This window comes from Populus euphratica, unplaced genomic scaffold (genome assembly GCF_000495115.2).
Source record: "Populus euphratica unplaced genomic scaffold, PopEup_1.0 scaffold54.1, whole genome shotgun sequence".
NCBI lineage: Eukaryota > Viridiplantae > Streptophyta > Magnoliopsida > Malpighiales > Salicaceae > Populus > Populus euphratica.
Window position 1 is genome coordinate 563860 of NW_011499910.1, and position 27357 is coordinate 591216.

The following is a 27357-nucleotide window of genomic DNA, read 5'->3' on the forward strand; positions in this document are numbered from 1 at the left end:
GTCTATTTTTTTAGTGGTCCCACTTTGTTGGTTTTGGCTCTTTAAAGAGATATGTAGAAATAGTATTTGTGGGAAAGAAGAGGCATTTTAGTATTTTATTTGGCTTCTCCATATTGAAGTGTGCAAAACAAGCAAAAAAAATCAAAATATTAATTTTTTATTTTTGACTATTCATTTGACTTCTCCATCGGAGATGCTCTTAGTTCAAAGAATTGGTGAGAGGCTACCATGCGGAGGCGGAGTGGGCAGACAAATGCCATGTCCCAACATTCGACGAGTACGTGCGCAATGGAATAGCCACAAGTGCTTATGGGGTGATTATGGCAGCATCCTTCCTTGGAATGGAAGAAGTTGCAGGAGGGGAGGAGTATGAATGGCTAAAAAGTAATCCAAAAATTATTAAAGCTGGGAAGATGATGGGTCGTTTGAGGAATGACATAGTGGGCCACGAGGTACGATGTCTGAATTGTTTAAAAAGAAATTTACATCGTTTAAGTGCAAAAGTATTAGTTCAAATTATGATATACTTAATAGTTTACAAGATTTTTCAATTATTTTCGTGCATCAAAAAAATTGAACCATGGTTCAGCTCATGACTATTCCTGTCTTTCTTCTCAATTTTTTCATGCTAAGTTTATTTTTTAACCATTATAACATCCTTTATATATTTGAAGGATGAACAAAAGAGAGGAGACTGTGCATCCGGTGTTGAATGCTATATGAAACAATATGATGTATCGAAGAAAAAAGCAATTGAAGCGATCCAGAAGATAGACTCTAATGCGTGGAAGGATATCAATGAAGATTGCATGAGGCCAACTAATGCTCCAATGCTTCTCCTTCAACATTTTGTTAACCTTGCTCGAGTTACTGATGCTGTGTATGCGAATGGTGAGGCCTACACATTTCCATTATGTTTAAAAGATCATGTCGTTTTATTATATATTGAGCAAGTGCCTCTATGAATAATGGTGTAGAATTCGTACTTTGAGCTCATGGTGGAACTTTCTATGAATGTATTGTAATAAAACGAGCAGTGACTCGTGGATATTATATGTACTATTGGATCTAGTGTGTATTTTGGTATGTATTGAATTTGATAATTGAGTTTAAATTTTACTGAAAAGATATAAACTTTGCAGTCGTGATCTATTCTTAATTTATATATTATTCTTATATATTTTTATATATATATAGAATAGGTGATTCTAACACTCTTTCTCACTTTTAAACTATCTTCTAAGGTTTATCTAAGGGATTAAGCTTGAAGATTGTAAATAGTTAACAGGTTCTTTATTTTATTAAATTTGATATTATTAAATAATATTTATATAGCCTTATTTATTAATAGTAGAATAGTACTTTCATTTTAATCTATATATATTTTATTTGTATTTATATTAAAATAATAAACTCATAATATACATATTATTCTAGATTCTAGCATTCTTATTTATTAAGGATAGAATAATATTTTCAGTTTAACTTATATATATTTTATTTTAATTTCATTAAAAAAATATTTTAAAATAATATTTGCTAAAACCTTAAATGACCATAAATTATCTAATAAGATACTTTGAACTCTTGAAATAAATAAAATTACAATTTTCACTGGATTTATATATTGTAAAAAACTCAGCACTAACTAGATATGTCACATATCATAAAACTCAATGAAGTCAAAAGAAGATGCATTATTATCATCGTCATCATCATCATTATTCATCTTCTTTTTAATTGCAATGATTATTATATTTATTTTGTAAATGCCATAAAAAATATCTTTTTTCTACAAACATCTCACTTTTTACAAGTATAAATTTTTCACTCCCTGAAAATATCATTAAAACATCTTTACTTAATAATAAGTTAGATATTATGTTCTTTCAATATTAGAACATCATGCGAGAAACTTTTTGAAACTAATCTTTAGTATAACCTTCTCAAAGCCAATATTTAAAAGGTCAATAAAATTCTCATATATAAATATTCATTATTCATTTCTTGATAAATAAAATAAATCCTCTTCTCTATATTTATAAATCTTATTGTACTAGTATCAACCAAACAATGATCAGGATTAATTATCAAGTTAACTTTAGAAACACCAATAGAGAAATTTATTTTTGGCACATCATTGGTGTGGTTAAGTTATTGGCTTAAACAAACTTTACTCTTTTGGAATGATTAACTTAGTAACTAATCTTATTTCAATTGAATCACTTTCCATGAAATGTTTTAGCATTTTGCTTTGTTTGAAAGCAATTTTTTTCTTTTATTTTTTAATGTGTGTCTTGTCTATCGTATTCAACAACATTTAGCTTAGGAGACAAAATAGAAGACTTGACTCTTTTTTTAGACCATTTATCTTCCTCTTCTAATATCAATATCATAATGAGATATTTAACTCTCATCTACTTATGTTTATGCTTAAGATAGTTTTTGAATTTTTTTTTAATATAGTGGCAATTTCTTAATAATTACAACTTGGAAAGATTCAATCCTAACGATTTCTTCATCGTGAGTATTATGAAAGATGTGATGAAACTGACTTATCATGTTATTGAATTTACCATTTTAAATTCAAAAAATTATTTACTATGAATTTTTCCATACCAACTTTAATCTTGTACTTTAAATCCAAAGCTTTCTATAATCTCTTTATACTTTTGACTAAACTATACACCATATAATATTTTGTCTGGTTCATTAAAGATGAGTTCTTACATATGACATCGAGGATAAACCTCTGAATGATCTAGAATAATGAAAAGGGATCTTATTCATGTTTCAGACACTATACATTGTGCCACAACTGCCTAAAATGTTACAAGCCTACTGACAAACAGGTTTTTAAGCTCTTGCAAACTTAATTAATGTGCAGTGTAGTTATTGTTGTTTGCCAGGATGCATCATTGCAACTGCCCATTTTTATCATTCCTCGTGTTCTTGTCAGTTTTTTATTTATTTACATAGTTTGTCAGTTTTTTTTTATTTACGCAGTTCAGGTCAACTTGTGTATATTATGAATAATTCCATGATTCACTAAACACCTTGCAAATCTAATAAATATATAAAACATTACAAAAATAAGAGGCATACATATAAAAATTTAAATTCAAATACAGTGAAACAAGAAAATCCTCTTCCATTACTAGAACAAGATTCTCGATGCCCTATCAGTTTTTCTTGATTGATTTTTTCATGCTAAGTTTATTTTTTAACAATAAAAAAAAAATCTTTTACACTGCTAAGCCAAGATTCTTGATGTTTTTGATGCCCTGTCAGTTTTTCTTGATCGTGCCTTTTATGTATCTTACTTTTCTGTCTTCTATTCCAAACTTTATGACTTCCATGTATGTTATTCATCTAATTTAATTCATTAATGTATCTTTTAATTTGGCCCATTCTTTATTTTAATATGAAATAGCTACCAAGTCTGGTCTATTATTAAGTCTTTCTTTCTTATTCTTTGATCCAAAATTTCCTCCTCTCTTTTCTTAATTTATTGTATAACAAGGGGTGACTGCAGCATGAAACCCTTCGATTATATACTGAAGCCAAAATAGAGAAATTGTCAACAAATGTTTGGTCTTTTTCTATAAATTTCTTGTTAGAAAGATCCGAAGGAAGAACCGTACAACTAATCATTAATTAGTACCCTGATTCCAAGGGATTTGGTAGAGATTTTGCAGCAGGTCAAAGACAAGGTAATCGCAACTTCGCACCTTGTGTGGTTGCTGTTTTCCTCGAAATTATGTATCTTTTGGTTGGTGGTACGTGGAAATCAACTCCTATTCTACGCTTTTCATAAAGGATCAAAGGGAAATTTATTGATTGTTGGCATGAGGTTTTTTTCTTATTGCTCGTATGAATTTCGCAAATCATTTCTTTGATGAAACTTTATATTCATTTCTTTCGAGTGCGCCAGATAAATCTCTAACTAATTTTGAGTAAATCATAATAGACTCGTAAACTTTTATGTTTTTATTCTGATTACAATATCCTAACATGGATAACATCAGCACGGAAGCAAAGCAAAACAACCTTGGAGTTGGAAAAAACTCATGTATCATGGTGCTATACACGGACAAGGATTAAAACATTGGTGTGCAAGCAGAGCAGCAGTGACAGTCACAAATCAGAAGCATCAATAGGGTGGAGGCGGCGGTGCCCGAGGAGGATTGACCCTGGGAGGAGGTGGCGATGGTATTCGCCTTCTCAATGCCCCCACCTTGTAGTTAGGAAAATCATTTGAAGAAATTGTATCAGAAGAAGACCATTCAAGAGCCTTGCAGATGTAGCTACTATGAGATGACAGTAGCAGAAAATGGATCGAAAAGAAACAAAGTAAAGATGAAATGGCACCCATCTTTGGGTGTTGTAGGAACACTAGTAAGATGTGCCCATTTATATTAGTAACCGGTTTATGAAGACTTTCCATACAGGATACAAAGTGAACTTGTCGGAATAAATTAGTGTGTATTTGTTTGGTTTTATTCGAAAAGTCTACACGCATGCAATTTGATTGTAATCTGTGCAAGAGTTTTGTTTAGCATTTTCCGGCCGGTATTGTTTATTATTATTATTTCAATAAAACGCGTTTTAGGTCCTCCTACTACAATTTGATACATCATAGACAGACTTCTATTATTTATTAAGGGGTCTACACATTGCCTAACTCTCTTTTTCTTCCGTACTCACGGCACACACCCCCACAAACTTTACTCTCTCCAGCACACACACCACTTGCATCCAAGACAAATCCAGCACCTAGAATTGATAGGCTTCTTAAGTCAGCGGAAAGAGTATAGAGTTTTCCTAGAAAACCTTTCATTTTGGATAAGTATAGGCTGATTTTTTCATGGGTGATTCTAGCAGCACGGAAGATTATTGAAATCTGGATTGATCTTCAATATATATATTTATAGATAATCTTATTGCTAACATCTATGCGAGAATAATTATATCTTCTAGCCCCTCTAATCTATAATTCTAGGTTCGTCTCTATATACATGACTTCAAAGCCTAAACCGCTGACTGAGCCTAAACCGGACTCGGTTTTCTACTAGAAGGAAAACTAACAAACTACTGCTTTTCGAATATAGCAGAGCGGCATTTTCTTTGTCATCCATGCCGTCATTAACCTGTCATGACATAAATAAAACAATCTTTATTCGTAACGTCCAATTGCTTGAAAATAACATTTCGTACCAATAGTTTCATTTTGACAATTACATATGTGCCTCTTTAAATACAGAAAACTAGCTATTCTGTCAGTGTTTCCTCGCGGGTTGCATTATTTTTTTGGTAAAACAAGTATGTTCATGCAAGCTTTTACAACATTTTTTTATTAAATAAATTCTAATTATAAATCAAAAAACATATGCATCCATTTAACTAAATAAATTAAAAATTATTTATGCTGATAAAAAAAATATATTAACATATCTATTTGACTCAATTTAAAGAATTTTTTTCTAACACAAAAAAATAAATATATAGGTGTTATTAACATGTTTGTTAACATAGAGCAAAAATTATAATTGTAAATCAAAAAGTCAATGTTTATATATAATAAAATGAAATAAAAATCATATTTATTAATAAAGACATGTAAGATCTCAAGTAAATTTTTAACATAATAAAGAAAGAGGACAACATTGCATTGCTACAATAAAATATTATTTTCTTTTAATCTTTGTATAATAATATTTCAAACAAATAAAGAAAAAAATGAAAAATTACAAATAAACGAAGATAAAAACAAAAAGAATGATGTAAATAAATCAAATGTAGCTAGAGTCATAATGTAAACCCCAAGTTGAAATTAATTAGAGAACAAAATTTTTTTTTAAAAATCAGTCTTTATGGAGTAAGTTTAGAATAAGTAAATAAATTAGGAAGTCAATCTAAATTAAAGTATGGAAATGAAAAATTAAAAGACGAAGGATTAAAGAGCATAAAAAGAGAGGAAGAAATACTAGGAATTAATAGGACAATAGCCAATGACAATTTTGAGCATGGGTTCAAGGTATAATGGATTCTGGACTTGGCAGTTGGGTTGGACAATAGAGTTGAAGGCTTTTGATCTTGATCAAGTTTTTTCCCTACAGGGCCTCCTAAGCGAGATTCAGTTGTTTCAATGGAAACTAGATGCTAAAATCTAGAACAATGAAAGAGATGGGAAATTTCCAGTTAAATCTTGCAGTACACTAATTGATGGGTTGGATTATAATGGAACTTGCTCTTTTACATCAAACATCTGGGATTTGGCTGTGCAAAACAGATTGTGTACAAGATCCTTTTTTTTAATCGGACGGTTACTTCTAGTTGATCAATCTTGTTGTCCTTTTTGCGCGAATGATATGGAGACTTCAGATCATTTGTTACTTCAACGCAAATTTTCTTAGAAACGTTTTTCAAAATTCATCTCGTAGTGGGGTATCTCTTGATGCATTCCAAAGACTTTTGATGAGCTACTATTCGAATGCCATACAATGGCTAATTGTAAATTTCAAAGGAAAGTGTGGAATCTTTTCCTTTTTAGTGTTGCTTGGAGTATTTGGCTAACCAGGAATAATTTATTTTTCAAAGTGATAAGGAGTATAACACAAACTCACACACAACATTATGTTTTTTAAGGTGTTTTGAGCTTATGTGATCTTATTGGAGGTTGTTTTATGAGTTTAACATACCTAAAAGATTTTATGAATTAATTGATAAAATATAAGAAATTTTACATTTTATGTTTTGGACCTTATTTCTTGTGCAGATTTTTCACTAAGTTAGAGTTCCAGAATGTTAATATGAGATGAATCTAAGTTGAATTATACATATTAAGAATTTTAAAAATGTATTACAAACAAAAATCTGAGTTTGTTTGGACCTCTAAATAAACCTGCAAAAATCATACTAGAATCCTAATTGCAGTAGGATTTTTTATTTTCATACTTAACATTTAAACGTGTATATCTTGAGTTTTACATATCAAAATCAAGCGATTCAAAGTCTAAATTCATATACACATTTAGGGCCACTATCTTAATGAAGAGATCCAAGTCAAATAGAACTGTTTTCAAGATGAAGGACAAGTTTTATCTCTTGATTTGATAGGAAATTAACAATCTGAGAGTCTTATCTTAAGAAGAAATTTAATAAAATCAGATGAATTTTCTCTAAGCTTGTAACCTTCTAATCTTTAGCTTTAATAACTTACCATGAAGGTTTCCTACTAGGAGAAAAACAACCAAGATGTTCTCTGTCCATGGGAATTTTGAAAAGATCATCTTTGTTGTTGGAATTTTCAGTAACCATGAGTAACTAATTCTCAATTTCGGTTCAAGGAGAATAGAATCCATCTCCATTAGCAGTTGTGAGAAGTAACATTGTCATTATAATCTATTCATATTCAAGTACTTAATTATTTATCATTATTTCATAACTATTCTATTGATTTCTTTTCATGTTCATTGAATTGTTTTGAGATGGTATATATGTTTTTTAGTTTTCTTCAATTTGTAATTGTTGGTAGGGACGAGAATAAGAAGCAAAAGAATTAACTTGATTGCTACAACTTTCACTTTAATTTGTTCAGATGGAATAAGCTAAGTTAAATTGTTCAAACTTTTGAATGGTTTCTTAGAAAAATTTAATAGGCTTTGTTCCAAAGGCTATTGTCTAGTAAATAAAAATTACTTTTTAATATTAAATTTGATTGATGGTAAGAAATTAATCAGAAAGCTTTGTCTAATTAATTTACTCATAATATCCTTGATCTTCCTTAATTTTAAAAGATATCAAATTCATTTGCTTGACTTGTAAAGATATTTATTTTACTTTAATGATCAATAGATTTATAAGAATGAATGTCTAGACCTTTGAACTGAGTTAATAACATATTGATTTATCATTTATATTTTCAGAATTTTTTTTTAATTTTCTTAATTCAAATCACCCCTTATCCTTTTTTATTTTGGTATTTTGTAGGAAGATTAAACAAAATTTATCTTGGGTTTAACTTGGTCTTCACGATCATACTACAAAATTATTTTATTTCTGATAATAAAATCAATAATATAATTTAGTGGTTGCAACAACCTATCATAAAGAAATTGAATCAGACTCGAAAGCATGCTTTACTCTAACATTGCACTGATTGTTGGCTGAATTTAAAAGTTTTGACTCAAATTTTAGCTACACAAATAATGACCTTGCAAAAAATTCAAATGATATCTGAAGGTGGACAAATACCAATAGTCAATGGATTAGAGTCATATATATTAACAATGTTTGGATTTTTAGTGGCTGGCCATTTAATAACTACTTAAATTTTTTTATGTTTTATTTTCAACTTTTAATTTGTTTTCACCAATCTTTAGGTTTTGTAACAAATAACTTCTTGTTCTTTTTCTTTGGTCATCCTCTAAATAGTTATTTTAATATATTCCTTGATTATCATAAAATAAAATAAATATTAAAGATATAATAAAAAATAAATTATGCTATCTTTTAATTGAGTATTTTTTTTTTAATATTAGTGAAATTTGTCCAAAGATATCAATCTTTTCCTTTGAAGAATTAAAAGATAACATATGGCAAGAATTAAAAGATAACATATGGCAATATCCAAGGGTACCATACAAAAACAAAACTAAGATCCAATTAAATAATTTATTGAATTTTGAAGAAATTTTATTATTTTTGTAATAAAAAAAACAGAAACAAAAGCTAAGGATTCAATTTAATTTATTTATTTATTTTGGAAGAGAAAAATTTTATTAATCAATTGATTTAGCGAATAAAAATATGGCTAAACAGGAGAAGAAAAGTAACAAAAAAAATAGCTAAAATATTTACAAATTAAATATTAACCAAACAAACATAATAGATTTCTCTATTGTTTTTATTTTGGTCTTCTCAGTCTTCTAATTTGTTTTATTTTTCAGGTAATTTGGTGTTCAATTTTAATTTGTTTTCAATAACTTTTAATTCCTTTCAATCTTAGCCAAATTAAACCAATTTAAATCATTTCTTCAATTTCTTTTTCAAATTAACCATCAATTATGACTTGAAATTTCTCAAACTCAAATTTTACCCATAATACTCAATTATTGAAATGATATCAACCTTTAATTTTATTTTATTTTTTACCTTTTAGATTTTCTTGTATTTTATTGTATTTTTGTATTTTTTATGATTATTTCAAAGGAAAAATTAAAATAAAATAAAATTGACTACATTTGCTTAAAAGACACTTTTTTTTTGGATTTTATGTATTTATTTGAAATTAAAAAGAAGGGTGAAAAATTAAGTTTTGACACTTGGAGTGCTCCAATTATGGGCCTTTCCCCTTTTTTTCTTGATTATTTCTAAGTTCTGTATTTTATTTTTACTATTTATAACCTTATAAGTATTTGGTGTTTGGTTTTTATCAGCATTTATGTTAATATTTATCTTGTTTTTATGAGTATTTATTTTGTGTTATTTTGTCTTTCATGCTCTAATAAGTTTTTAATCTAGTTTTATGTTTTACTGAAAGTAAATTCAAACCCTAGGTTTTTTTTGTTTTTGGTAACTAATGATTTAGAGTCTATATTTTGAGTGTTTTTTTTTCTGGTCTTTATAGTTTCTTACAACTTTTGAGCATGGTTTTGACAAGTGAATTTATAAAGGCCTAGAATCAAGTTTGATTTTAATTCCTTTAATTTTGATTATGGATTTTTTCTATAGATATGGGCTCCTAATTTTAATTCCTTTAATTTTGATCTCAATTAATTTTTCAATTACCTTCTCTAAAATTGGTTAGAAAAAGTCTAACAACTAATTTACAATATCAACATAGAAGAGTGAACACACCAATAAGACAAAATAATGAATTCTCATAGGCTAGAAAACAATTAGCGTCTCTACATTTATAAATATTTGAACAACAAGTATAATAGCTAGCTTGATGACTTTATTAGAGATTGGAGAGTCAAGTTCATGTTTTTCTTGTTTACTAGACTTTATTTTGCATCTTTTAATATCATGGATTGCATGATTAATTTTTCTCCCTTTTTTTTTACCCTGTCTTGGTTTTGTACGAAGGTCTTATATGTTAAATGATGAAAATCAAGCAAATTTTGAGTTGTTGAATAAATTTGATTGGATAAATCTTTTTATTAATTTAATTTTAAACTTAATCTTTGAATCAACAGGTTTACAGATCAACCTCTCAATCCTAATCAAATTTAATTAACAACTATAAATGAGTTGAAGTTAAGGGAGAAGAAGTATTGGAAAATATTATGAAGGTTGTAATGTCTTGTGTGCAGCACTCCTCTTTTATATATATATATATATATATATATAGGATTGTACATGATACTAACCATGTAGTATACTATACATGATCAGGAGCCTATATAAGAGAACACAAGATAAATATATATATACATAACAACATTCAATAATATACCCCCTCAAGCTGAAGGAGAAGAATCCACATAAAGCTTGGATCGAAAATAAGTGAAGGACGCATGAGAAAGATGTTTGGTAAGCACATCATCAAGTTGATCCTGGAAGGAAATGAACTGAATTGCAATTTTCTTTTTAGCAACACGATCACAAATAAAGTGATAATCAACTTTAAAATGCTTAGTGCGAGCATGAAAGATAAGATTAATAGACGAGTAGATAGCACCCAAATTATTACACCACAGGATAATCATAGGTTCAAAGGAAAAATAAAGATCTAACAATAGAGCCTGAATCCACAAAATCTTAATAGTATCATCCACAAGAGCCTTATATTCTGCTTCAGTTGATGAACGATCACTGTGCGTTGTTTTCCAGACTTCCAAGTAGCCACTAGTGGACTTTCTATCATCAAGACTACCAGCCTAATCAGCATCAGTAAAATCATGTAAGGAAAGAGAGGACCCTCAGGTAATGTGTAGACCATAAAATGTCGTTCCTTGAAGATACTGAACAATTCTTTTAACAAGAGACTAATGGTCATTGACAGACAAGTGTATAAACTGACAGATTTTATTTACAGCATAACAGATATCTAAAAGTGAATTTATAAAGGCCTAGAATGAAGTTTGATTTTAATTCCTTTAATTTTAATTGTGGATTTTTTCTATAGATATGGGCTCCAAATCCAAATTCCACACCTTCCTAATTTTAATTCCTTTTACTTTGATCTCAATTTCTCGATCACCATCTCTAAGATTGGTAAGAAAAAGTCCAACTAATTCACAATATTAACATAGAAGAGTGAACATACCAAAAAGGCGATATAATGAAATCTCATAGGCTAGAAAACAATTGGCGTCTCTACATTTATAACTATACATCTTTTTCATAATCGCTTAAACGACAAGGGTAATAGCATGATGACTTTACTAGAGATTGGAGAGTTTAGTTCGTGTTTTTGTTGTTTATGAGAATTTATTATGCATCTTTTAATATCATGAATTTTATGTTTGGTTTTCTCTTCTTCTTTTTTACCGTGTCTTGGTCTTCACAAACCAACACTTCACACAAAATAAATTTTGAGATGCAGATTCTATTGATGTAGTTTATAAATAAATAAAGAAGAAAAAAATGTTTATCTTGTATTAAAAAGAAACACACTTTTAAATGTTTATAAGTATAAGTTTTTATTGTGCAGTAAATTAAGTAAAAATTGAAACTACTTTTTTAATGAACTTTTTAATATTATTATATGAATATTTATAATATTAAAAAATATTATTTGAAATTTATAATATGTGCTGGTGACTGTGACAATGACTAATTAAAGTCACGACAGAAAAAAGCCAGTTGTTTGCGTCCAATAGTCTTAGAAAGGGGATTAAATTCATTAATTAGGCTACATCACGACCTCATTAATTAGGTGACTTCTTAGAAAGGGGATTAAATTCATGGGATGGTACGTGGAAAAGGAACTACAGAGGTGATGGACATTAAAGTTGAAAATGATGAGCGTTCTCGGCAGCCTAATTTGAATTTTTGCTAGTCTGTATTTTTGAAATCTCACTACATAGACTATCATTTCAAAGTAAATATATTATTCGAACCGATTGCCAGGACAGGATATCTCAAACCATTGGTACCCTATGGAATACAAAACCAATTTTAGTTTCGACTACTGTTTAAATAGCCATATTTTTAATAAAATCAAAGATTATTAAAAAAAAAAAACCTTATTCTAGTGCTACCCTAATACGGTATTGAAGACCTAATTGTAAGACACAGACAACAAAAAAACATTTTATGTTTGGCAATGAGATTTTACAGTCAATAGGGAGCTATAGAGGAGATATTACAATATGCTCTGTCGCGAGCTCACAATCATGCTATAGCCTTGAGCACTACACAAGCGCTCGAAATTAGACATTGTACAAGGGCTAACAAGTTTCGCCTTATTGAAACACACAAACCTCCAAACTATGAAGAAAAAACAAAGGCCAAGGAAAACTTGAACATGAATCATGCGGCAGTAGTACTGGCATACAATGGTGACGGTGCTGGTGTGGCTGTCATGGAAAAAAAAGAAGCATACTCAATGGAAGAGTTATTTTTGAGGAAGGAGAGCCAAGTATACTGCGCCCCGGCGAAGGGCTATAGATGTAGTCTTTTCGATATGGATATCGGTATTTGTGGTGGTGGAGGGTAACGAGGGCTACTATAGGTGTGTGGTGGTGGTAATATTTTTGGTGGTGGAGGAAGACTAGGATGACCGGCATCATTGACTTTTGGTGGTGGTGGTCTTGGAGGAGGAGGAGGAGATTTTGGAATAGGCTTAAATGGTGGTATTATCGGGTGAATAATAGGATTGTTTTTTGGTGATGGTGGTGGTGGTGGTCGACGTTGTAAAGGGGCATTAACCATTCAACTGGTTTGGAAAAATGATGAATGCCAACAAGTAGGAATAGATTTCCATTGCTATTGTGGCTGCCTGCCTGTGTCGAAACTCAAGATGATTGTGCTTTTTATAGGAAGATGATCAGAGAGCGTGCGAATGATTTCTACTGTACTCTGAAGCCTCAAGTTGTGACGCGTCAGAAAATTCAAAAGTTGAGACGTCGAAGACTAAAAAGAAAAATATTCTTTTCCCTTCCAATGAAACTATAGGAATTAGGATGCATATGGGAAATTAATTAGTTCACCAAATGAATATTTCAAATAAGGTAATATAATAGATCAGAAATAGTTAGCACTAGCCTATGTCCTCTCCCTCCACTGCAGTTCGGGTAAATGTTTCTTGACAAATAAAACAAATGCAAGCGTTGGCAAAGCTTTTTACACCATGAAAACAAATTATAATTATGAATAGAAAAGATATTGTATATGTTTAATAAAATAATTTGAGAATTATATATATCAAGAAATGATAAAACAAATTTAATGCTAACCAAAATCTGAGCCAGTAAATCGAGATTATGATGATGCGCATTAAGATACTAATAATTGCATCAATAACAGGGTTCTCTAATTTTTTTAATTTAATTATATAATATTAAAATTATTTCTCCAGAGAAAAGTAATTATTTCAACTCTATTGTAAGAACTTTCTAGAATAATTTCATATTTTTTATTAACATCTTTAAAAAAAAAAAAACTTTATGGCTAGTACAAGATCAGTAAAAACATGTCTTAACTTTCAAAAAACCTTTAACATGACAACTTTTAAAAAAATTATTGAGACGCCGCCAAATTGAATTGACCTTCGTCACCTCGTGACATGGGTAATGGATTCTACTAGATTTAATAACTTTATTACTTTTATAAATTATTTTATTTTATTATATAATAAAAATAGATGCTCATAAAATCAAGCACCAAATATAAAATTGATCTTTATTTTAAACTATGATAACCTTAAAAAAAACAAACAAAAATAAATCATGATATATGTTTCCCAACTAATCCAATATTGGATAAAGGTAATAAAAAAAATCAACTAAAAAAATTAAAAGACCAACAACTAAAATAAAAACATATCGGGTTTGAAGAGTAAACCCGTCAAATCTAGGTCAATACTTCAAACCCGTAAACCGGGTCATGGATTTCATTGTGATTTTTAAATATTTTTTAATTAAAAATATATTAAAATAACTATTTTTAAGATTTTTTTATTTTTTACTTTAACAAATTAAAATTATTAAAAAAAATTAAAAACACTTAAACAAATAAACAAAAAATAATTTAAAAAACACTTAAAAAAAAGGAGCTAACGCGTTACCAAGTGGAATGGTTACAGCAAAACTTAAGACTATTTATTGCATGATGAAAGGAATATAAAACGACTAGTGAGACGACTAGGGTGACTCGTAAGAGGAAAGCGCTAACTTTATATTCATTAAAATCTCATCATCAAAATCATCTTGGTGATAGCCCAGTGGTAAGAACTTGAGATCAAGAGGTTTGCTCCCTCTATAGTTTCATATTCGAGCCCTATAGTTGCTCATGTGATGGCCACTAGTGACTTACATGGTCGTTAACTTCAGGACCCGTAGGATTAGTCGAGGTGTGCATAAACTAACTCGGACACCCATGTTAAACTAAAAAAAAATCTCATCAAACTTCATTGTATTGATTAGAAAAACACAATAAGATTAAAAATCCGTCAATCTAGCAAAATATGAAGATAATCAAGATAATACGTATGAATATAAAAGAGGTGGTGATGGAAGAAAAGATCGTTGATGGTGATGAAATAAAAATAATAATTAAAATAGTTGGATGATAGTATAAATATATTATTATTTGTAAAATGTTTTATAGAATTTTATGAGCTGAAAATATTTTTTAATAAATAAATTAAGTTTTATAGATGACTCTAAAATAGTTTTTTGAAAACAAACACATAAAAATCTAGAAAATAATTTTCTATAAAATATTTTAAGCAAAACAAACAGATTTTTAATTTTTTTATTAAAATCCAAATAAATACTAAATTGCACATGTATTAACATGGGAAAATGAAGTAAATAGATTACATAATAAAGTGTTAAATCACATCCTATAAATATAACATAAATCCTATAAATATATTTTTAAAAACAAAATCTTGAAAGATGTTCGGTAAACAAACCAAAAATTGTAACATATAACTAATTTTTATTCGATAAATTAACAAGAAATCATAATAATAAATAATTATTGAGAATCCATAAATAAATTTAAAGCTTCAGCATTATTAATAAGCATAAACAAGAAATCAGTTAAATTTGTATGGGCAAGTCCAGTCGTTCCATTCATCAATTTGTTCACTATTTGCTTACAAAAAAAAAAAACGAATCTTTTACTTATTTTTGTGTTCATAAGACTTTTTAAAGAAAAAGAAAAGTTAAATGTGAGCTTGCGAAGCCACCAAGGACTAAAGACTTTTGAGGATAGAGTGGCGTGAAGTGATTGGCTAAAGACAGAAAAACATAGAGGGATGGAGAGAAATTATTTAAGAAGCAAAGCAGTCTATGAAGGCAAGCAGAGAAAGAAATAAGATGGCGACAAAGAAATAAGGGCGAGTGGGAAAATCCTCCTGTGTATTTGAGAGCAAGCAAAGAAAAAACTATAAGTGAAAAGAGACTGAAATAGCCTTCCATTGATGCACCTTATTTGGTAAACATGAATGATAAATTAAAGAGGGAACATAATTTAATTAATTGGCTTCAAGACTTAAGAGCTTGAATATATCATATTCTTGCGGTATTGTTTTGGAGCTTTTAATTAATTATTGCCATATCTCAATTAATTTCTATAGTATTAGGAGATTCTCAGTTGAGTTTTTAAAGTGTCACTTGCCTTCAAAATTCATGATATGAAATGTTGTTTTTAAAAAATCAGCTGCAAAGTAAAAACGGATCAAATTATCTGTTGGTTATTGTAATTTTTAAGAAAATAAATTGCTTGTTATTATATTATTAAATAAAAAATATTTTAGAAAAACAACTTTTTTAAACCAAGTTATAATATGGGTTACGAATTTTATGAGTTAAGTTTTAAAGCTCAGGTCAATCTAATACATAGTATCTTAATATTAAAAAAAAAATCATCTTGAGTCTACTTTTAAAATCAAATCATGTTTTTATTGATTATTCAAGCTATTTTTAAAACCATCTAATCAATTAGACATGTAAAGTCAGCTCTCATGCGTATTAATTATAAATTTATGCTAGGTAAAAATCGCGTCAAAAGGTTTCAAGTTTGATCTATTATGTTCTATTTTTTTTATTGATTTTCTAGGAATACAAATAGTTTTTTGGTCCTTCAATTTTTTTTTCAATTTCATATCATTCAATATATTTTTAAATTTAATTGATTTTGAATTGGTTTTCATAATTTATTTCTATTTATGTTTTGTAGGATTATTATAGTCTTAAAAAAATTTCTTAGTATTAGTTAATAAACTCGGTCCGGCCCAGAGAGCCAACCCATAGCTGGAATCGAGCTAGGTTTAAGAAAAAATAGGGAAAGTAAAAAAAAAAAAATCAAGCCAGGTGACCCAACGACCCAGTTGACCTGACAAGACTCAATTACAACCTATTAACTTTTATTTTTTTATTAAAATGATGTTATTTTAATTTTTTTAAAAAATCAAAATTAACCCGGACGACCAGGTCAAAACTCGGGTCTTAGACTAGACCAGGTTTTAAAACTTTGGTTAATACTTGATTTTGCGAAAGCTTATTGTTGTTGTTGTATAAGTAAATAAAAAATATTTTAATAACAAAGAAACATAATGGTTTCATTAAAGAAACAAAGAAATATAATGGATAACTAATTGTTATGAGATGCACGGAAAGAAGATACAAAAATGGTAAATGATTATGCAAATCAATAACTAAATTTAAAGCTTCATCCCTAAAATTAAAATAACCAAAGAAATCTTTTTAGATTTTTATGGTCATATCCCATAACTTTGGCTCATATCTTTGTAAGAAATATTTACTAAATATTTGGCCACCATTCTATACACAAGAACTACATGGAATAGATTCAGAGTTTATAGTCTAAGATGAAAAATATCATAGAGATAGTTAATACGTAGGAACTATATTCAATAATTTAATGTGTTGAAATGATAATTACAATAGAAGGAAAACAAAATGTCATTAAAATTTCTTAAATTATGGACATTAAGAAAAAATGTATTGATTAGAAAAAAAAAATGTCATTAAAATTTCTTAAATTATGGATGGGCATTAAGAAAAAGTTCCATTAAATTAACTAAGAAATATGGCATATAAATGATTTCTATAAGATGCATTAGGGGAAAAGGAGAAAGGGTGTAAATAATTAATAAAAATACACAAATGTAAAGCTCCATCACTAGTGTAGTGTCTGCATTATGTAAAATATTTTACATGACAATTTTTTTCGGACACCTAAATTAGCATACAGCCACAAGAGATGGCAAAGTGGCCTCCAAACTCAATACTTACAAGCTGCATTGAGGCTCACTTCAATCCCACAATTTGTATAGAACTCTTTTGGAGCAGAATCACGATTGTTTCAGCCCTCTTACAGCTGCTGCAAAAATCTAGAAAGCCAAGAGATCACACTGGTCATGAACCGGCAGTTTGTATAGTAATTTTAGGGATCAACAAAATCACAAAAAAAGATCAGAATCATGTCATACGGATATGAAATGAGAGATGAGGTCCATGAGGATGTGCATCCAGTGCCTTATGCTCGTAGCATTAGCTCACAATCAAACATAGGATCTTGGTCAAAATTAATTTGTCTTTGGATCAAAGTCATCTGAAAATGGAATCCAACTTGAAAATGCCAAGATTTTCCTAGTATATTATATTGCAACAAGAGCACGAGCTATTCACATGCATATTCCCCTCATACATGGTTAAATCTGGAAACGTGCTTTCTAAAGGAGCCAAAAACAGAAAAACAAAAAAGCTAAAAACAACAAAAACAAATCACTGGTTATATGTCAAGAAAAAACCTTAGCAGAAGCTCCAGGAATCTGTTTCAGATCTTCACGAGTTTGACTGCGGCTACTGCTTTCCTCAACCTGAATGGGATTGAGTTGCTCTGTTTTACTTGGAACTGAGGCCTCCTCACCAGAACCTCCAAATGAGCAGCTCTCTAGCATTTTATCTTCTTCCAATGATTTGCTGTCTGGTCGACCACTGCTTGTGGAGTTGGAATAGCTATTTGTTGTGGTATTAGATACAAGGTTTTGATCTTTCTTGTTGAACTGTGTAGCTGCTGCTCGTGCACCTGCAATGGCTGCACTGAGACCTTCAGATTTCTCCACAACAGATGCTTTATTGTCAGAGAATCCCACAGAAATAGAACCCGGTTTCAAGGAAAAGGGATCTTGAGGATTTGGGAGAGGGAATTTTACTGGCATTGGACCTTTAACAGGGACAAGACCTCTAATTGCAGCCTCATGGATCTGTGAGACACGAACATGTTAATCCCAAGCACATAAAAAGCAGAGGTCAAGACATTTAACTTTGATGCACTGCATATACCTTCCTTTCCAAGTTATAAACACCTTGATACCCTCGCATCTCAAAAGGAACTAATAATTTCTGCATCCGTTGAGGTAAAATGATCAGCAAGCTAAGCACGTTTTCAAATAATATATATTCAAAGATTGCATACCTGTGGCTGCTCACAAAGCCAGCAAAAATCTGTTTGTCCTTCTAGCCTCACCTGTAGCAAAGAAACTCATCTAGATTACTCACCAGATACACAAAAATATCAGATGACATATGTTAATGGACAGAAGGTAAGAAACAGTTGCCCACCCCTTCAGGTAATGCCTCCCAGCTTGCTAGCTCTTCACATTTCACACAGCCAACCACTTCAACACACCCTGTATAATATATAAAGATATCGTATTTTGTTAGAATTTTGTATTCACAAGACAAAACAGGAAGCAGTGTTCTAACAATACTCACTGGTTTGCACAATGCAAAATCTAAAACTACAGAAAATAAGTTGAGGCTTCCTACTTCAGCTCAGGATAAACATCACGGTCATGTTTGTTTGTGGAGAATTTTACAGCTTTGGAAAAAACTTTCTACAGAGCACTGGAAAACAGCTAAAAGTTGTTTTCCGAATTCTACACAATAGAAAACTAGGGCACTGCTTGTTCCCCTCACATTCTATCTCTTTGTCATTCATTACTTTCAGGATAACCCAAATGAATCTCTAATTTTCTATTTTAGGAATATATTAGTTAGAAAACTCATTCTCTTTAATATTTTACAGAGAAATGGTTTTAGAATGAAATGAAAAAATTGAAAAAAAAAAAAACACATTTGACATTAAGCACAGCCTACAGCATTTCAATCTGAGGCAGAGAGATAATTGATGTGCAAAGGGAACAGCTGATGACTTCAGTAATAACTGGCCTAGGTGGTAATTTCTATAGATGTTCTGTTTAAATGATATGACAATTAGCTACCCTATGTGCAGGAGGTTGCTATTGTTGATCATTCACAAGAAGTCGAGGAGCATTTCCAATAGTTATGGGCGCATAAGAGGTCATGCACAAACATTCATATTAAACCCAGATCATGTTCTACTCTGGCCTGCCCATCCAGCAATTTAGTGGAAATTTAATTTGGTTTGATGCATTGTCAACACCCAAGGCTAGCCAGCATCTTTAGCCATGTGTGAGAACACCCATGCTAGAAACCAATAACCATGTTTTTGAAATGGTCACACAGATTCCTCACTCCATTCATGAGATGGGACACAAAATTTATGCCTACAGCATGATCTTAAGCCACAGTTGACTTACTGCTCCCTTTCATAGTAAAAAATATAGATAGAGAGAACCCACAATTCTGAAAACAAAAAATGACACAAAGTGGTACCAGCAAATCCAAAACAAATCATTTCATGAATCTACAAAATTCATTGAGAGGAAAAGAAAGTGTTGAATTTGTTGTTAAGACTTGAGAAAAACATAGAAACGCGTGATATCAAAAGTACCCAAGCAGATACCTAAAAGTCTTGAAACAGGATAATGTTCAGGAAACTTCAAGTCAGTAATGCCATTCACTGCATAAATTTCTTTATAGAAGTCTTCCATCGCTTTGATTGTATCTTCCTCTGGAACTTTACTTGCAGCATGAATCCAAAGGCGGCCTTCAAAATTCAAGATTCTTTACACTTAATAACAACTTCAACAAGATGGGAAAAAAAGAGTAACGCTGAATCTATTATTTCATATTTTATGAAATAAATGGAGTGTCCCCTGGACTTCCCACCAAAACATGCGTAATATAATTGTGGTCAAAGGGTTCCATAGTTGAGCCCCAAGACCTTTCCTGGCTGTCAACTTTAAATTTGTTTATGCTTGTATTGATATAGACATTTGAATTCCAAGAAATCACTCCTTCCCAACATTGGTTAAATGATCATATCTTAATATCATAGAACCAGATTATCAAGTGGTGTATTGAATGTCCTATAAACAGTACCAACTAATTCATTTCCATGACAAAATAAAAATCCAAAAGGAAAAGTTGAAGTATGCCTCAACAGAACAACCAGGGAGGAGAGTTTTCATTGAAGGTAGCTACAGCAATGAGAAGGCATCTTGTCATACGAGATTGATTTCACTTCTCTTATCCATGACTCTTCCATAGCCCACAAAGAAAAACTTAACCAAACTTCTGAGTTATCTAATAAGGCAAACACATGTGTAGGTTATGTTATTAAATCAAACATAACATTTTTCTCAACGATGCTTCAAAACATTTAACTCATGCTAAGAACCACAAGCTAATATTTCATTTCGTGATAAACTAGGATAAACTTTTCTTGTGTTGTCTTTGTATCGGCGTACTTGTACATCTTGGAGTTTCCTCTTTTGAAAGATGAAACATGATATAAGAAGATATTCCTTTTCTTTTCTTTTTCTAAATTGAGCAAACTTCCTAAGATTAAACCAAAGAGGTAACCAACATCCAACACCATGGAGGCATTCAATTTCCTTTAACCTTTCTTTTCCACTTTGCCATTTGAATTGAAATTCAACCATTCAAGTATCCAATTTAGCAAACAAGACAAAACCACATCCTAAACAAAAACAAAACAGTGGTTTCAAACTTCTGTTATCTCATCAATACTTAGTATCATTCAAACCCTTAAAAATCAAAAGAGCAAAAAACGTTTCAGCTAATTAAGCACAGCCTTCTGATAAACAAAAAAAAACCATTCCTTTCTTCTTCCCTGCTTTTCTCATCAACCAAACAACACCAAACTCCAAAGAAACAAGCTCTTAATATTTACAAAGCACAAAACTTGAACATGGTACCAATATCTAAACTACAAAAGCTCATAACTTTCCTATCATTACCTACACTACCAATAAAAAAACTAAAAGGCTTTTCATGATTTGCACCAAATATACATTCTATGACTCTAAATTTTCTTCTTTTTGTTACCTCTAATAGGAGAAGCCCATGACCTGCCTTCAATACGTTTGATGCCGTAAACCAACAATGAAGCCCATGGCTGATGCATGGTCAAACACGGGTTCGTGTAGTTCCCATACCCCCTTCCACCTCCTCCTCCTCCACCACCACCTCTTCGCATATCTAATGAGCACTTTTCACTAATTGAGTTCGCTTTGGTTTTTCTCTCTTGGGTTTTTTTTTTTTTTTTTTGCCTGGAAAGAATAGGAATCTGAAAAAATAAATTGCGGGTCCTTCTTTTCACTAAACAAAAAGTGTAGGTGTACTAGACTTTTTATCACGTGACATTGACACGTGCAAGTTCTTTATTTTTATTCCTTTTAAAGTAGAAATTAGAAAAGGTTTAACAAGTTGATTGGATTTGTTTTTTAATTGAAAAAATATTTTAAAAAAAAAATTTAATTTTAATTTTTTATGATTTTAAATTATTTTAATGTATTAATATTCAAAATAAATTTTAAAAAATAAATAAAAATATTATTTCAATATATTTTGAAAAATAATTACTATATTACAATTTCAAATGTAATATGTTTTGAAGACAATTTATATTGTATTTTTAATAATTATTTTATGATAATTTGTTAAATAATAAATAATAATTTGGACATTTATATAAATATTTGAAACATAATAAATAAAATATAACCATTTAAATTTCAATAATGAATAAGAATATAAATATAAAAAACCTACCCACAAGTAATCATTATCATTCATGTGACTGCAGCCTTCCCTAAGGCCAGCAGCCTTCCCCTTCTAGTCGATAGCTCTATGACAGGCTTCATTGTTTCTGGGGCTCTTCTCACTTGTCCACGAGAACAAAATGCATTAAGATTTGTTTATAATTTCCATGTGGTTCACCCTGTGAAAGTGAGGACTTTCTCCAAACAATGATCTCGCTCCACTCCTCTCCTCTTTTGTCAACAAAATATCATTCTAGTGTTGGAGCTTCCTCTTCAAAATTGAGCAAATCGCATAGTCTGAGCTTATGAATAAGGTTCCCAAACCACTGGGAAAGGAGCATCCATGGTTGTGTCCATGCCAGTGATCACAATGAATGAATCAGTAGGAGAAACATGGATAGGATCAGCAGAAGTGATTCACGCCTATACCTCCATGCCAACGAGCCTGCGACAGGATCGGTTCTCTCTGGATCCATGTTGCCACTAGAATTAATGAGTTTCCAGTTCCTCCTAAGTGGTCTCCTCTTCTAAATCACTGGCTTCTATTACTGCCCTTGCTCTCCTAATAGTACCCTTTCCCGCTGCTAAAAAATACAAGACCAAATTTGAGAAGGATTAAAAAGCCAGACACAACGCTGCATTGGATCTTGACTAGCCAAAAGCATCATGTCTGCATATCCATCCTGACTAGTACGAAGTTGATCACAAGATGTTCTTTTAGAATCGGTTAAAATGGGCAGAGTGTTAGAGTTCGTTGCGGGTGCTCTCTCTAGGTAGAACAGCACCCTTGCTTCTCATATATAGTCTCCTATAATAATACAGTGTCTCCTGTTTACCTCACCACTATCCATTTGACTCTCCACCCAGGTGCAGATTCTAACCTCCATTAATGGAATGTGTTTAATATGAGGGCAGCGACGAAATGTACAGAGCTAGGTAGTATCGCTGCATGCTGCCATCTATACATCTCCTGATCAACTCGTAGCAAGTTTTAAAAATGGACACCGAGAGAATTATATGTTCGTAAAAGGTAAGAAATCTCTTAAAAGCTGCAAGTATCACCCAACCATTAGGGTGAAGTTGGCTAAAACATATTCCATAGCTCGTGAATACGTTTTTTTTTTTTTCTTGTGAAACCAGTCAAAGAGAGATTGTAACCACACCTAACAATAGGCAACGACATGTTTATCTCGATTTCCCTACATCTCCTACCCTTGATTGTCTGGCTAATTCTTTATTCAGGACTGGGAACCCTGGCCTCGTAGCCCACACCCAGTACTCCATTTGTTACTGTTTTACCCATTCGGATTGTGACTACTCTTGGACATACATCTTCATATGGAGTTGAGGATGATGATGGCATTACAGATATCTTCATATATCTTGGACACATATCTTCATAATGTTACCATTTAGATGCCTTTCAAAAAATTCAGCAGCAACAGACCCTGACATGGTGATATATATAAGAACAAAAAGATTTAAGTATCGTTGAACACTCTCCCAAAGGAATAAATGGTAAGATATGTATAAAGCTACAGATATAAAGAGCAATGTTTGCGCTCGTGGGTAAGGCAAAGAGATTTTGGTGCCAACGTTTTTATACTTGAATGAAAATTGTTTACAGAGCTTGCATGTGCTTTATGCAAATTATATATATATATATATATATATATATATATATATAAAAGGATGACAGCTCGCTCTGGGCTCAGCCTAGACGAGCTGGGCATGTGCTTACCTGGGTTGCTAGGTGTGTGTTCTCCCGAGGCGCACCCCAGGGCAAGTTAGGCGCCAGCTCGCCGTAGGCGAGGCCCAAACGAGCATATGGTATGGGCTAAACCTTTCTTTAATTTTCTATATTTCTTTCCTTGTATATTTCACACATAACCCTATAATTTTTACTCATAAATACCCGCACGAAAATATTATCAAACCAACACTTTTATTGGAAGGAAACCTTTTCCACCACCAATGAACTTCACTCTTTTTATTATTATTATTGATATGAATCACCAATGAACTTCACTCTTTTTATTATTTTTATTATTATTATTGATATGAGTATTTAAATTAACTTTACATGTAGCTCGACTAATCACTTTAAAGTTAACAATCCTATGAATTTCACAGCGTTAAAGAGAACGTAAACTCTTGAACATTTGGATGAACTTTACTCTCTTAGGTAAGAATCTAGCCAGTGTAGCCACCCTTGCAAGGCGAGCTACAAGTAGCGTTGCCACCCCTACGCATGTTGTTTTCCTTGGAAAAGATAAGCCATGAAACACGTTTTTATAAGACTTCAACAGGAGAGGACATCCACCTCTCCACTGCATGCAACAAAACATATCTTCCATTTTCTTTAACCTTCTACTTGCTCATCGCCTCAATAATCTATCCACTGTGAAAAAGCCTAGAGATTTGTTGAAGTTTTTTTCTGATTTTATCGGTGCTTGATATTTGCCAAAATTAGAGCACTTACATTAAGGATCTGTCTTTTTCTCCTATGTAATTAGTTGGACTTTGCCTATTAGCAATAATATATTATAGTAGTTCAAAGAATAATGTCATGATTCAGGGCGGAGCAAGAAAAAAAAATTAAGAAGGGCTAAATTAAAAATTAAGGAGTTCCAAGTTAAATTTTCAATTATTTTTAAAATATTTATAAAGAAAGAGCTAGAAAAAAAAATGGTAGGAGCCAGATCCCTACCAGTCCCCTACTTTCGCCACTATCATGATTATTATATTTGAATTTAGGTTAAAATAGCTAAATTATCAAGGTAAAATTACAATTTGCAATAATGTAATTATGTAGCTGAAGTGTAATTGATAATGTTACCTGTTGTTTTTTAATTGAGAATATATTAAAAAGATAATTTTTAGAATTTTTATATTAAAATAATTAAAAAAAATTAAAAATATTAATTTAATATTTTTTAAGTAAAAAACAAACACAGACACATTATAAATATACAATTTAAAAAACAGACACATTATATACAGAAGAAAATTGAAGGATCCTACGCCAGATTATAAAATTTTGCTTCCAAATTGGACATGGGTGATCACGATTGCACTTGTAAAAAAATATTATTTTTTTTTACTTGGGAAATTTGATATGATTATTTGTTTTCAAGATCAATTTGGTTTCGCTAGGTGACAAGGATGATGGGATCACGTGATAAAGATCCTTTTAATCCTTCTTTTTTAAAGTATAATTGGTGCTAAGTCACCATTCAGTTTTACTTTCATTCACGACACCTAAGAACATCTAGTGGTGGACTCAGTCAATAATGTCTTTTCTCCCTTTAAAAAAAAATGAATTCTAACTTTTTTTAGTATTAAAATGAAAAAAATGGACACACGGAGCAATACTTATATAAAAAGATGGACACGTGTGAAAAAAAAGCTTCGACCTGGGCACTGCGAGATCCCAACTATCTATGGATGAACAAAGTAAGTGGAATTTTCAATATGGATAATAATTTAAATAAAATATGATGGATCTTGATTTGGATGAGTGAGTTTTTTTATCTATTTATTTTATTTAATAAATAATGAATAAAATATGAATATGGTTAAACTTGATTTTTGAAATTTAATTCAAAAATAACTTTGTATAAATACACACATATGTATAGCTCCTTGTATCAAGATTTTTTACGTAGAATTTGAATATAATAAAAATTTGATTACTGAGTACCCCTTACCATCTCTAATTAGCATAATATTCAAATAAGTATGGCCAATGTATTAACGAATACAATAAAAGATTAGGCGTTTTTCTAGTTGCTTGATGCATATCAACTTCTCATATTTCTTCTTCTTTTTCTTTTTTATTTTTTTAATTCTATTTTCAAACTAATTTTATTTAATTATTTATGATCTAATTCTATGAGATAAAGTTTTAAATTATAATAGAAAAACAAGATTTAAAGTGAGAGGAGCACAATGTAAAATATAGAAAAAAAGCATAGTCAATCTTAAAGTTTTTAGAGTTTTTATTAGGGTCCAATGATTCATTTTATTCATTTTTTTATTCTTAAGTTGGAGAAAAGAGATATAAAATTATCAATAACAATGAAGTAATGAGTTGGGCACATTTAAACTATTAAAAAAAATTATATTTGTATCAATTTTATCTTCTTGAGAGGAGTTCAACGAAGAAAACTTTTCTCTTTACACATGACATAAAAAATAGATTGAGAATCATTTGGTTTATTTTAATTTGGTTAATTTTTTTAGAGTGATTTTAAGGTTTTATGTGATTTTTGAAGATTTAATTGGTGTTTTAAAGAAATTCTCAAGTAAAAACACCTAAAATTAGGTTTATTTAGTTTTAAAACATGAATTTTATTTTTTCAATCATCTCAAAGACCAATCTCACCTTTAAAAATAAAATAATACATCATCTATTTTTTATTAAAAAAACACTTGTGCCTTTAGTTTTTATTTTGCCAAATGAGTCTAGTCTTTTTTTATTTTTATCATTTTTCATTAATTGTTTCAATTTAAATATTTTTATTTTTATTTTTTTAGTTGCATGATACTTTGAAAAAAATAATTTAATTTATAATATTTTTTTCCTTTAAGATTTAAAAATTAATTTGATTTGACATGGATTAACTGTGTTTGGATGAAGTTTGTATACAAACAAAAATCATTACTTATTAATAATAATATTAAACAGCTAAGATAAATTATATAAAAATATTTAAAATAAAATTGTTAAAAATTTATTTTTTATTTCTACTATAATAATTAAATTTTTTATTTAATATTTAATTAGCATAAACAATTCTTTTTTTACCAATTCATTTACTTCTTAGTTTATTTTATAATTAAGGTATAAACAATATCTCTTGATCATTTCTTGATTAAAAGAAAAATTATACATGAAAATATATAAAATAACGTTATAAATTAACTTAAAATTTTATCCGCAACACAAACAACATATTATTGTTTCAACATTAATTCATTATATTTTAAAAGGCATCCACATCAATAACATGTTAATTTTATTATATCCAGAATTAACCTAAGATTTTATCAGCAGTCAACAGTTGTTCATGTATGCTCAAAACATTGCAGACAACTACCTCAGATTGAAAGCATCCCACACAGAGGTACCAAAGCAACAGGTCACGGACCAATCATTTTCTAAGATTTAGTCCGACCTAAGACTGGAACGTCTAGAACAGCCATTTGCG

The 27357-nt window shown here is 30.3% G+C and overlaps 1 protein-coding gene and 1 pseudogene across 2 annotated transcripts; one reads left to right on the plus strand and one right to left on the minus strand.

The window, feature by feature from the left end:
• Positions 1 to 965, plus strand: part of LOC105133854 (probable terpene synthase 6) — a 7109-nt pseudogene extending 6144 nt beyond the window's left edge.
• Positions 966 to 17268: 16303 nt separating this feature from the next.
• LOC105133856 (uncharacterized) lies at positions 17269 to 21680 on the minus strand. 2 transcript variants are annotated; one of them, XM_011037984.1, is made up of 8 exons: positions 21429 to 21680; positions 19981 to 20124; positions 18774 to 18841; positions 18628 to 18678; positions 18495 to 18554; positions 18376 to 18415; positions 17960 to 18258; positions 17269 to 17539 (listed from the first exon to the last, which is right to left on the minus strand). In XM_011037984.1, exons 1-8 carry the CDS (start codon positions 21577 to 21579, stop codon positions 17501 to 17503), a joined length of 852 nt encoding a protein of 283 aa, XP_011036286.1. In that variant the 5' UTR covers positions 21580 to 21680; the 3' UTR covers positions 17269 to 17500. The 2 variants fall into 2 exon arrangements, with proteins under 2 accessions (XP_011036286.1, XP_011036285.1); XM_011037983.1 differs by having other exon boundaries at positions 17960 to 18415.
• Between the last annotated feature and the right edge of the window lie 5677 nt (positions 21681 to 27357).

Excerpts from the sequence above, each read along its gene's own strand:
- LOC105133856 (XM_011037983.1), bottom strand. The coding sequence starts at position 21,579 with ATGCGAAGAGGTGGTGGTGGAGGAGGAGGAGGTGGAAGGGGGTATGGG. Across the intron at positions 18,842-19,980 it reads TCCTGTTTCAAGACTTTTAG|GGTGTGTTGAAGTGGTTGGC; the intron begins GTATCTGCTTGG and ends TATATTATACAG. Across the intron at positions 17,540-17,959 it reads TTCCTGGAGCTTCTGCTAAG|ATTTTTGCAGCAGCTGTAAG; the intron begins GTTTTTTCTTGA and ends TTGGCTTTCTAG.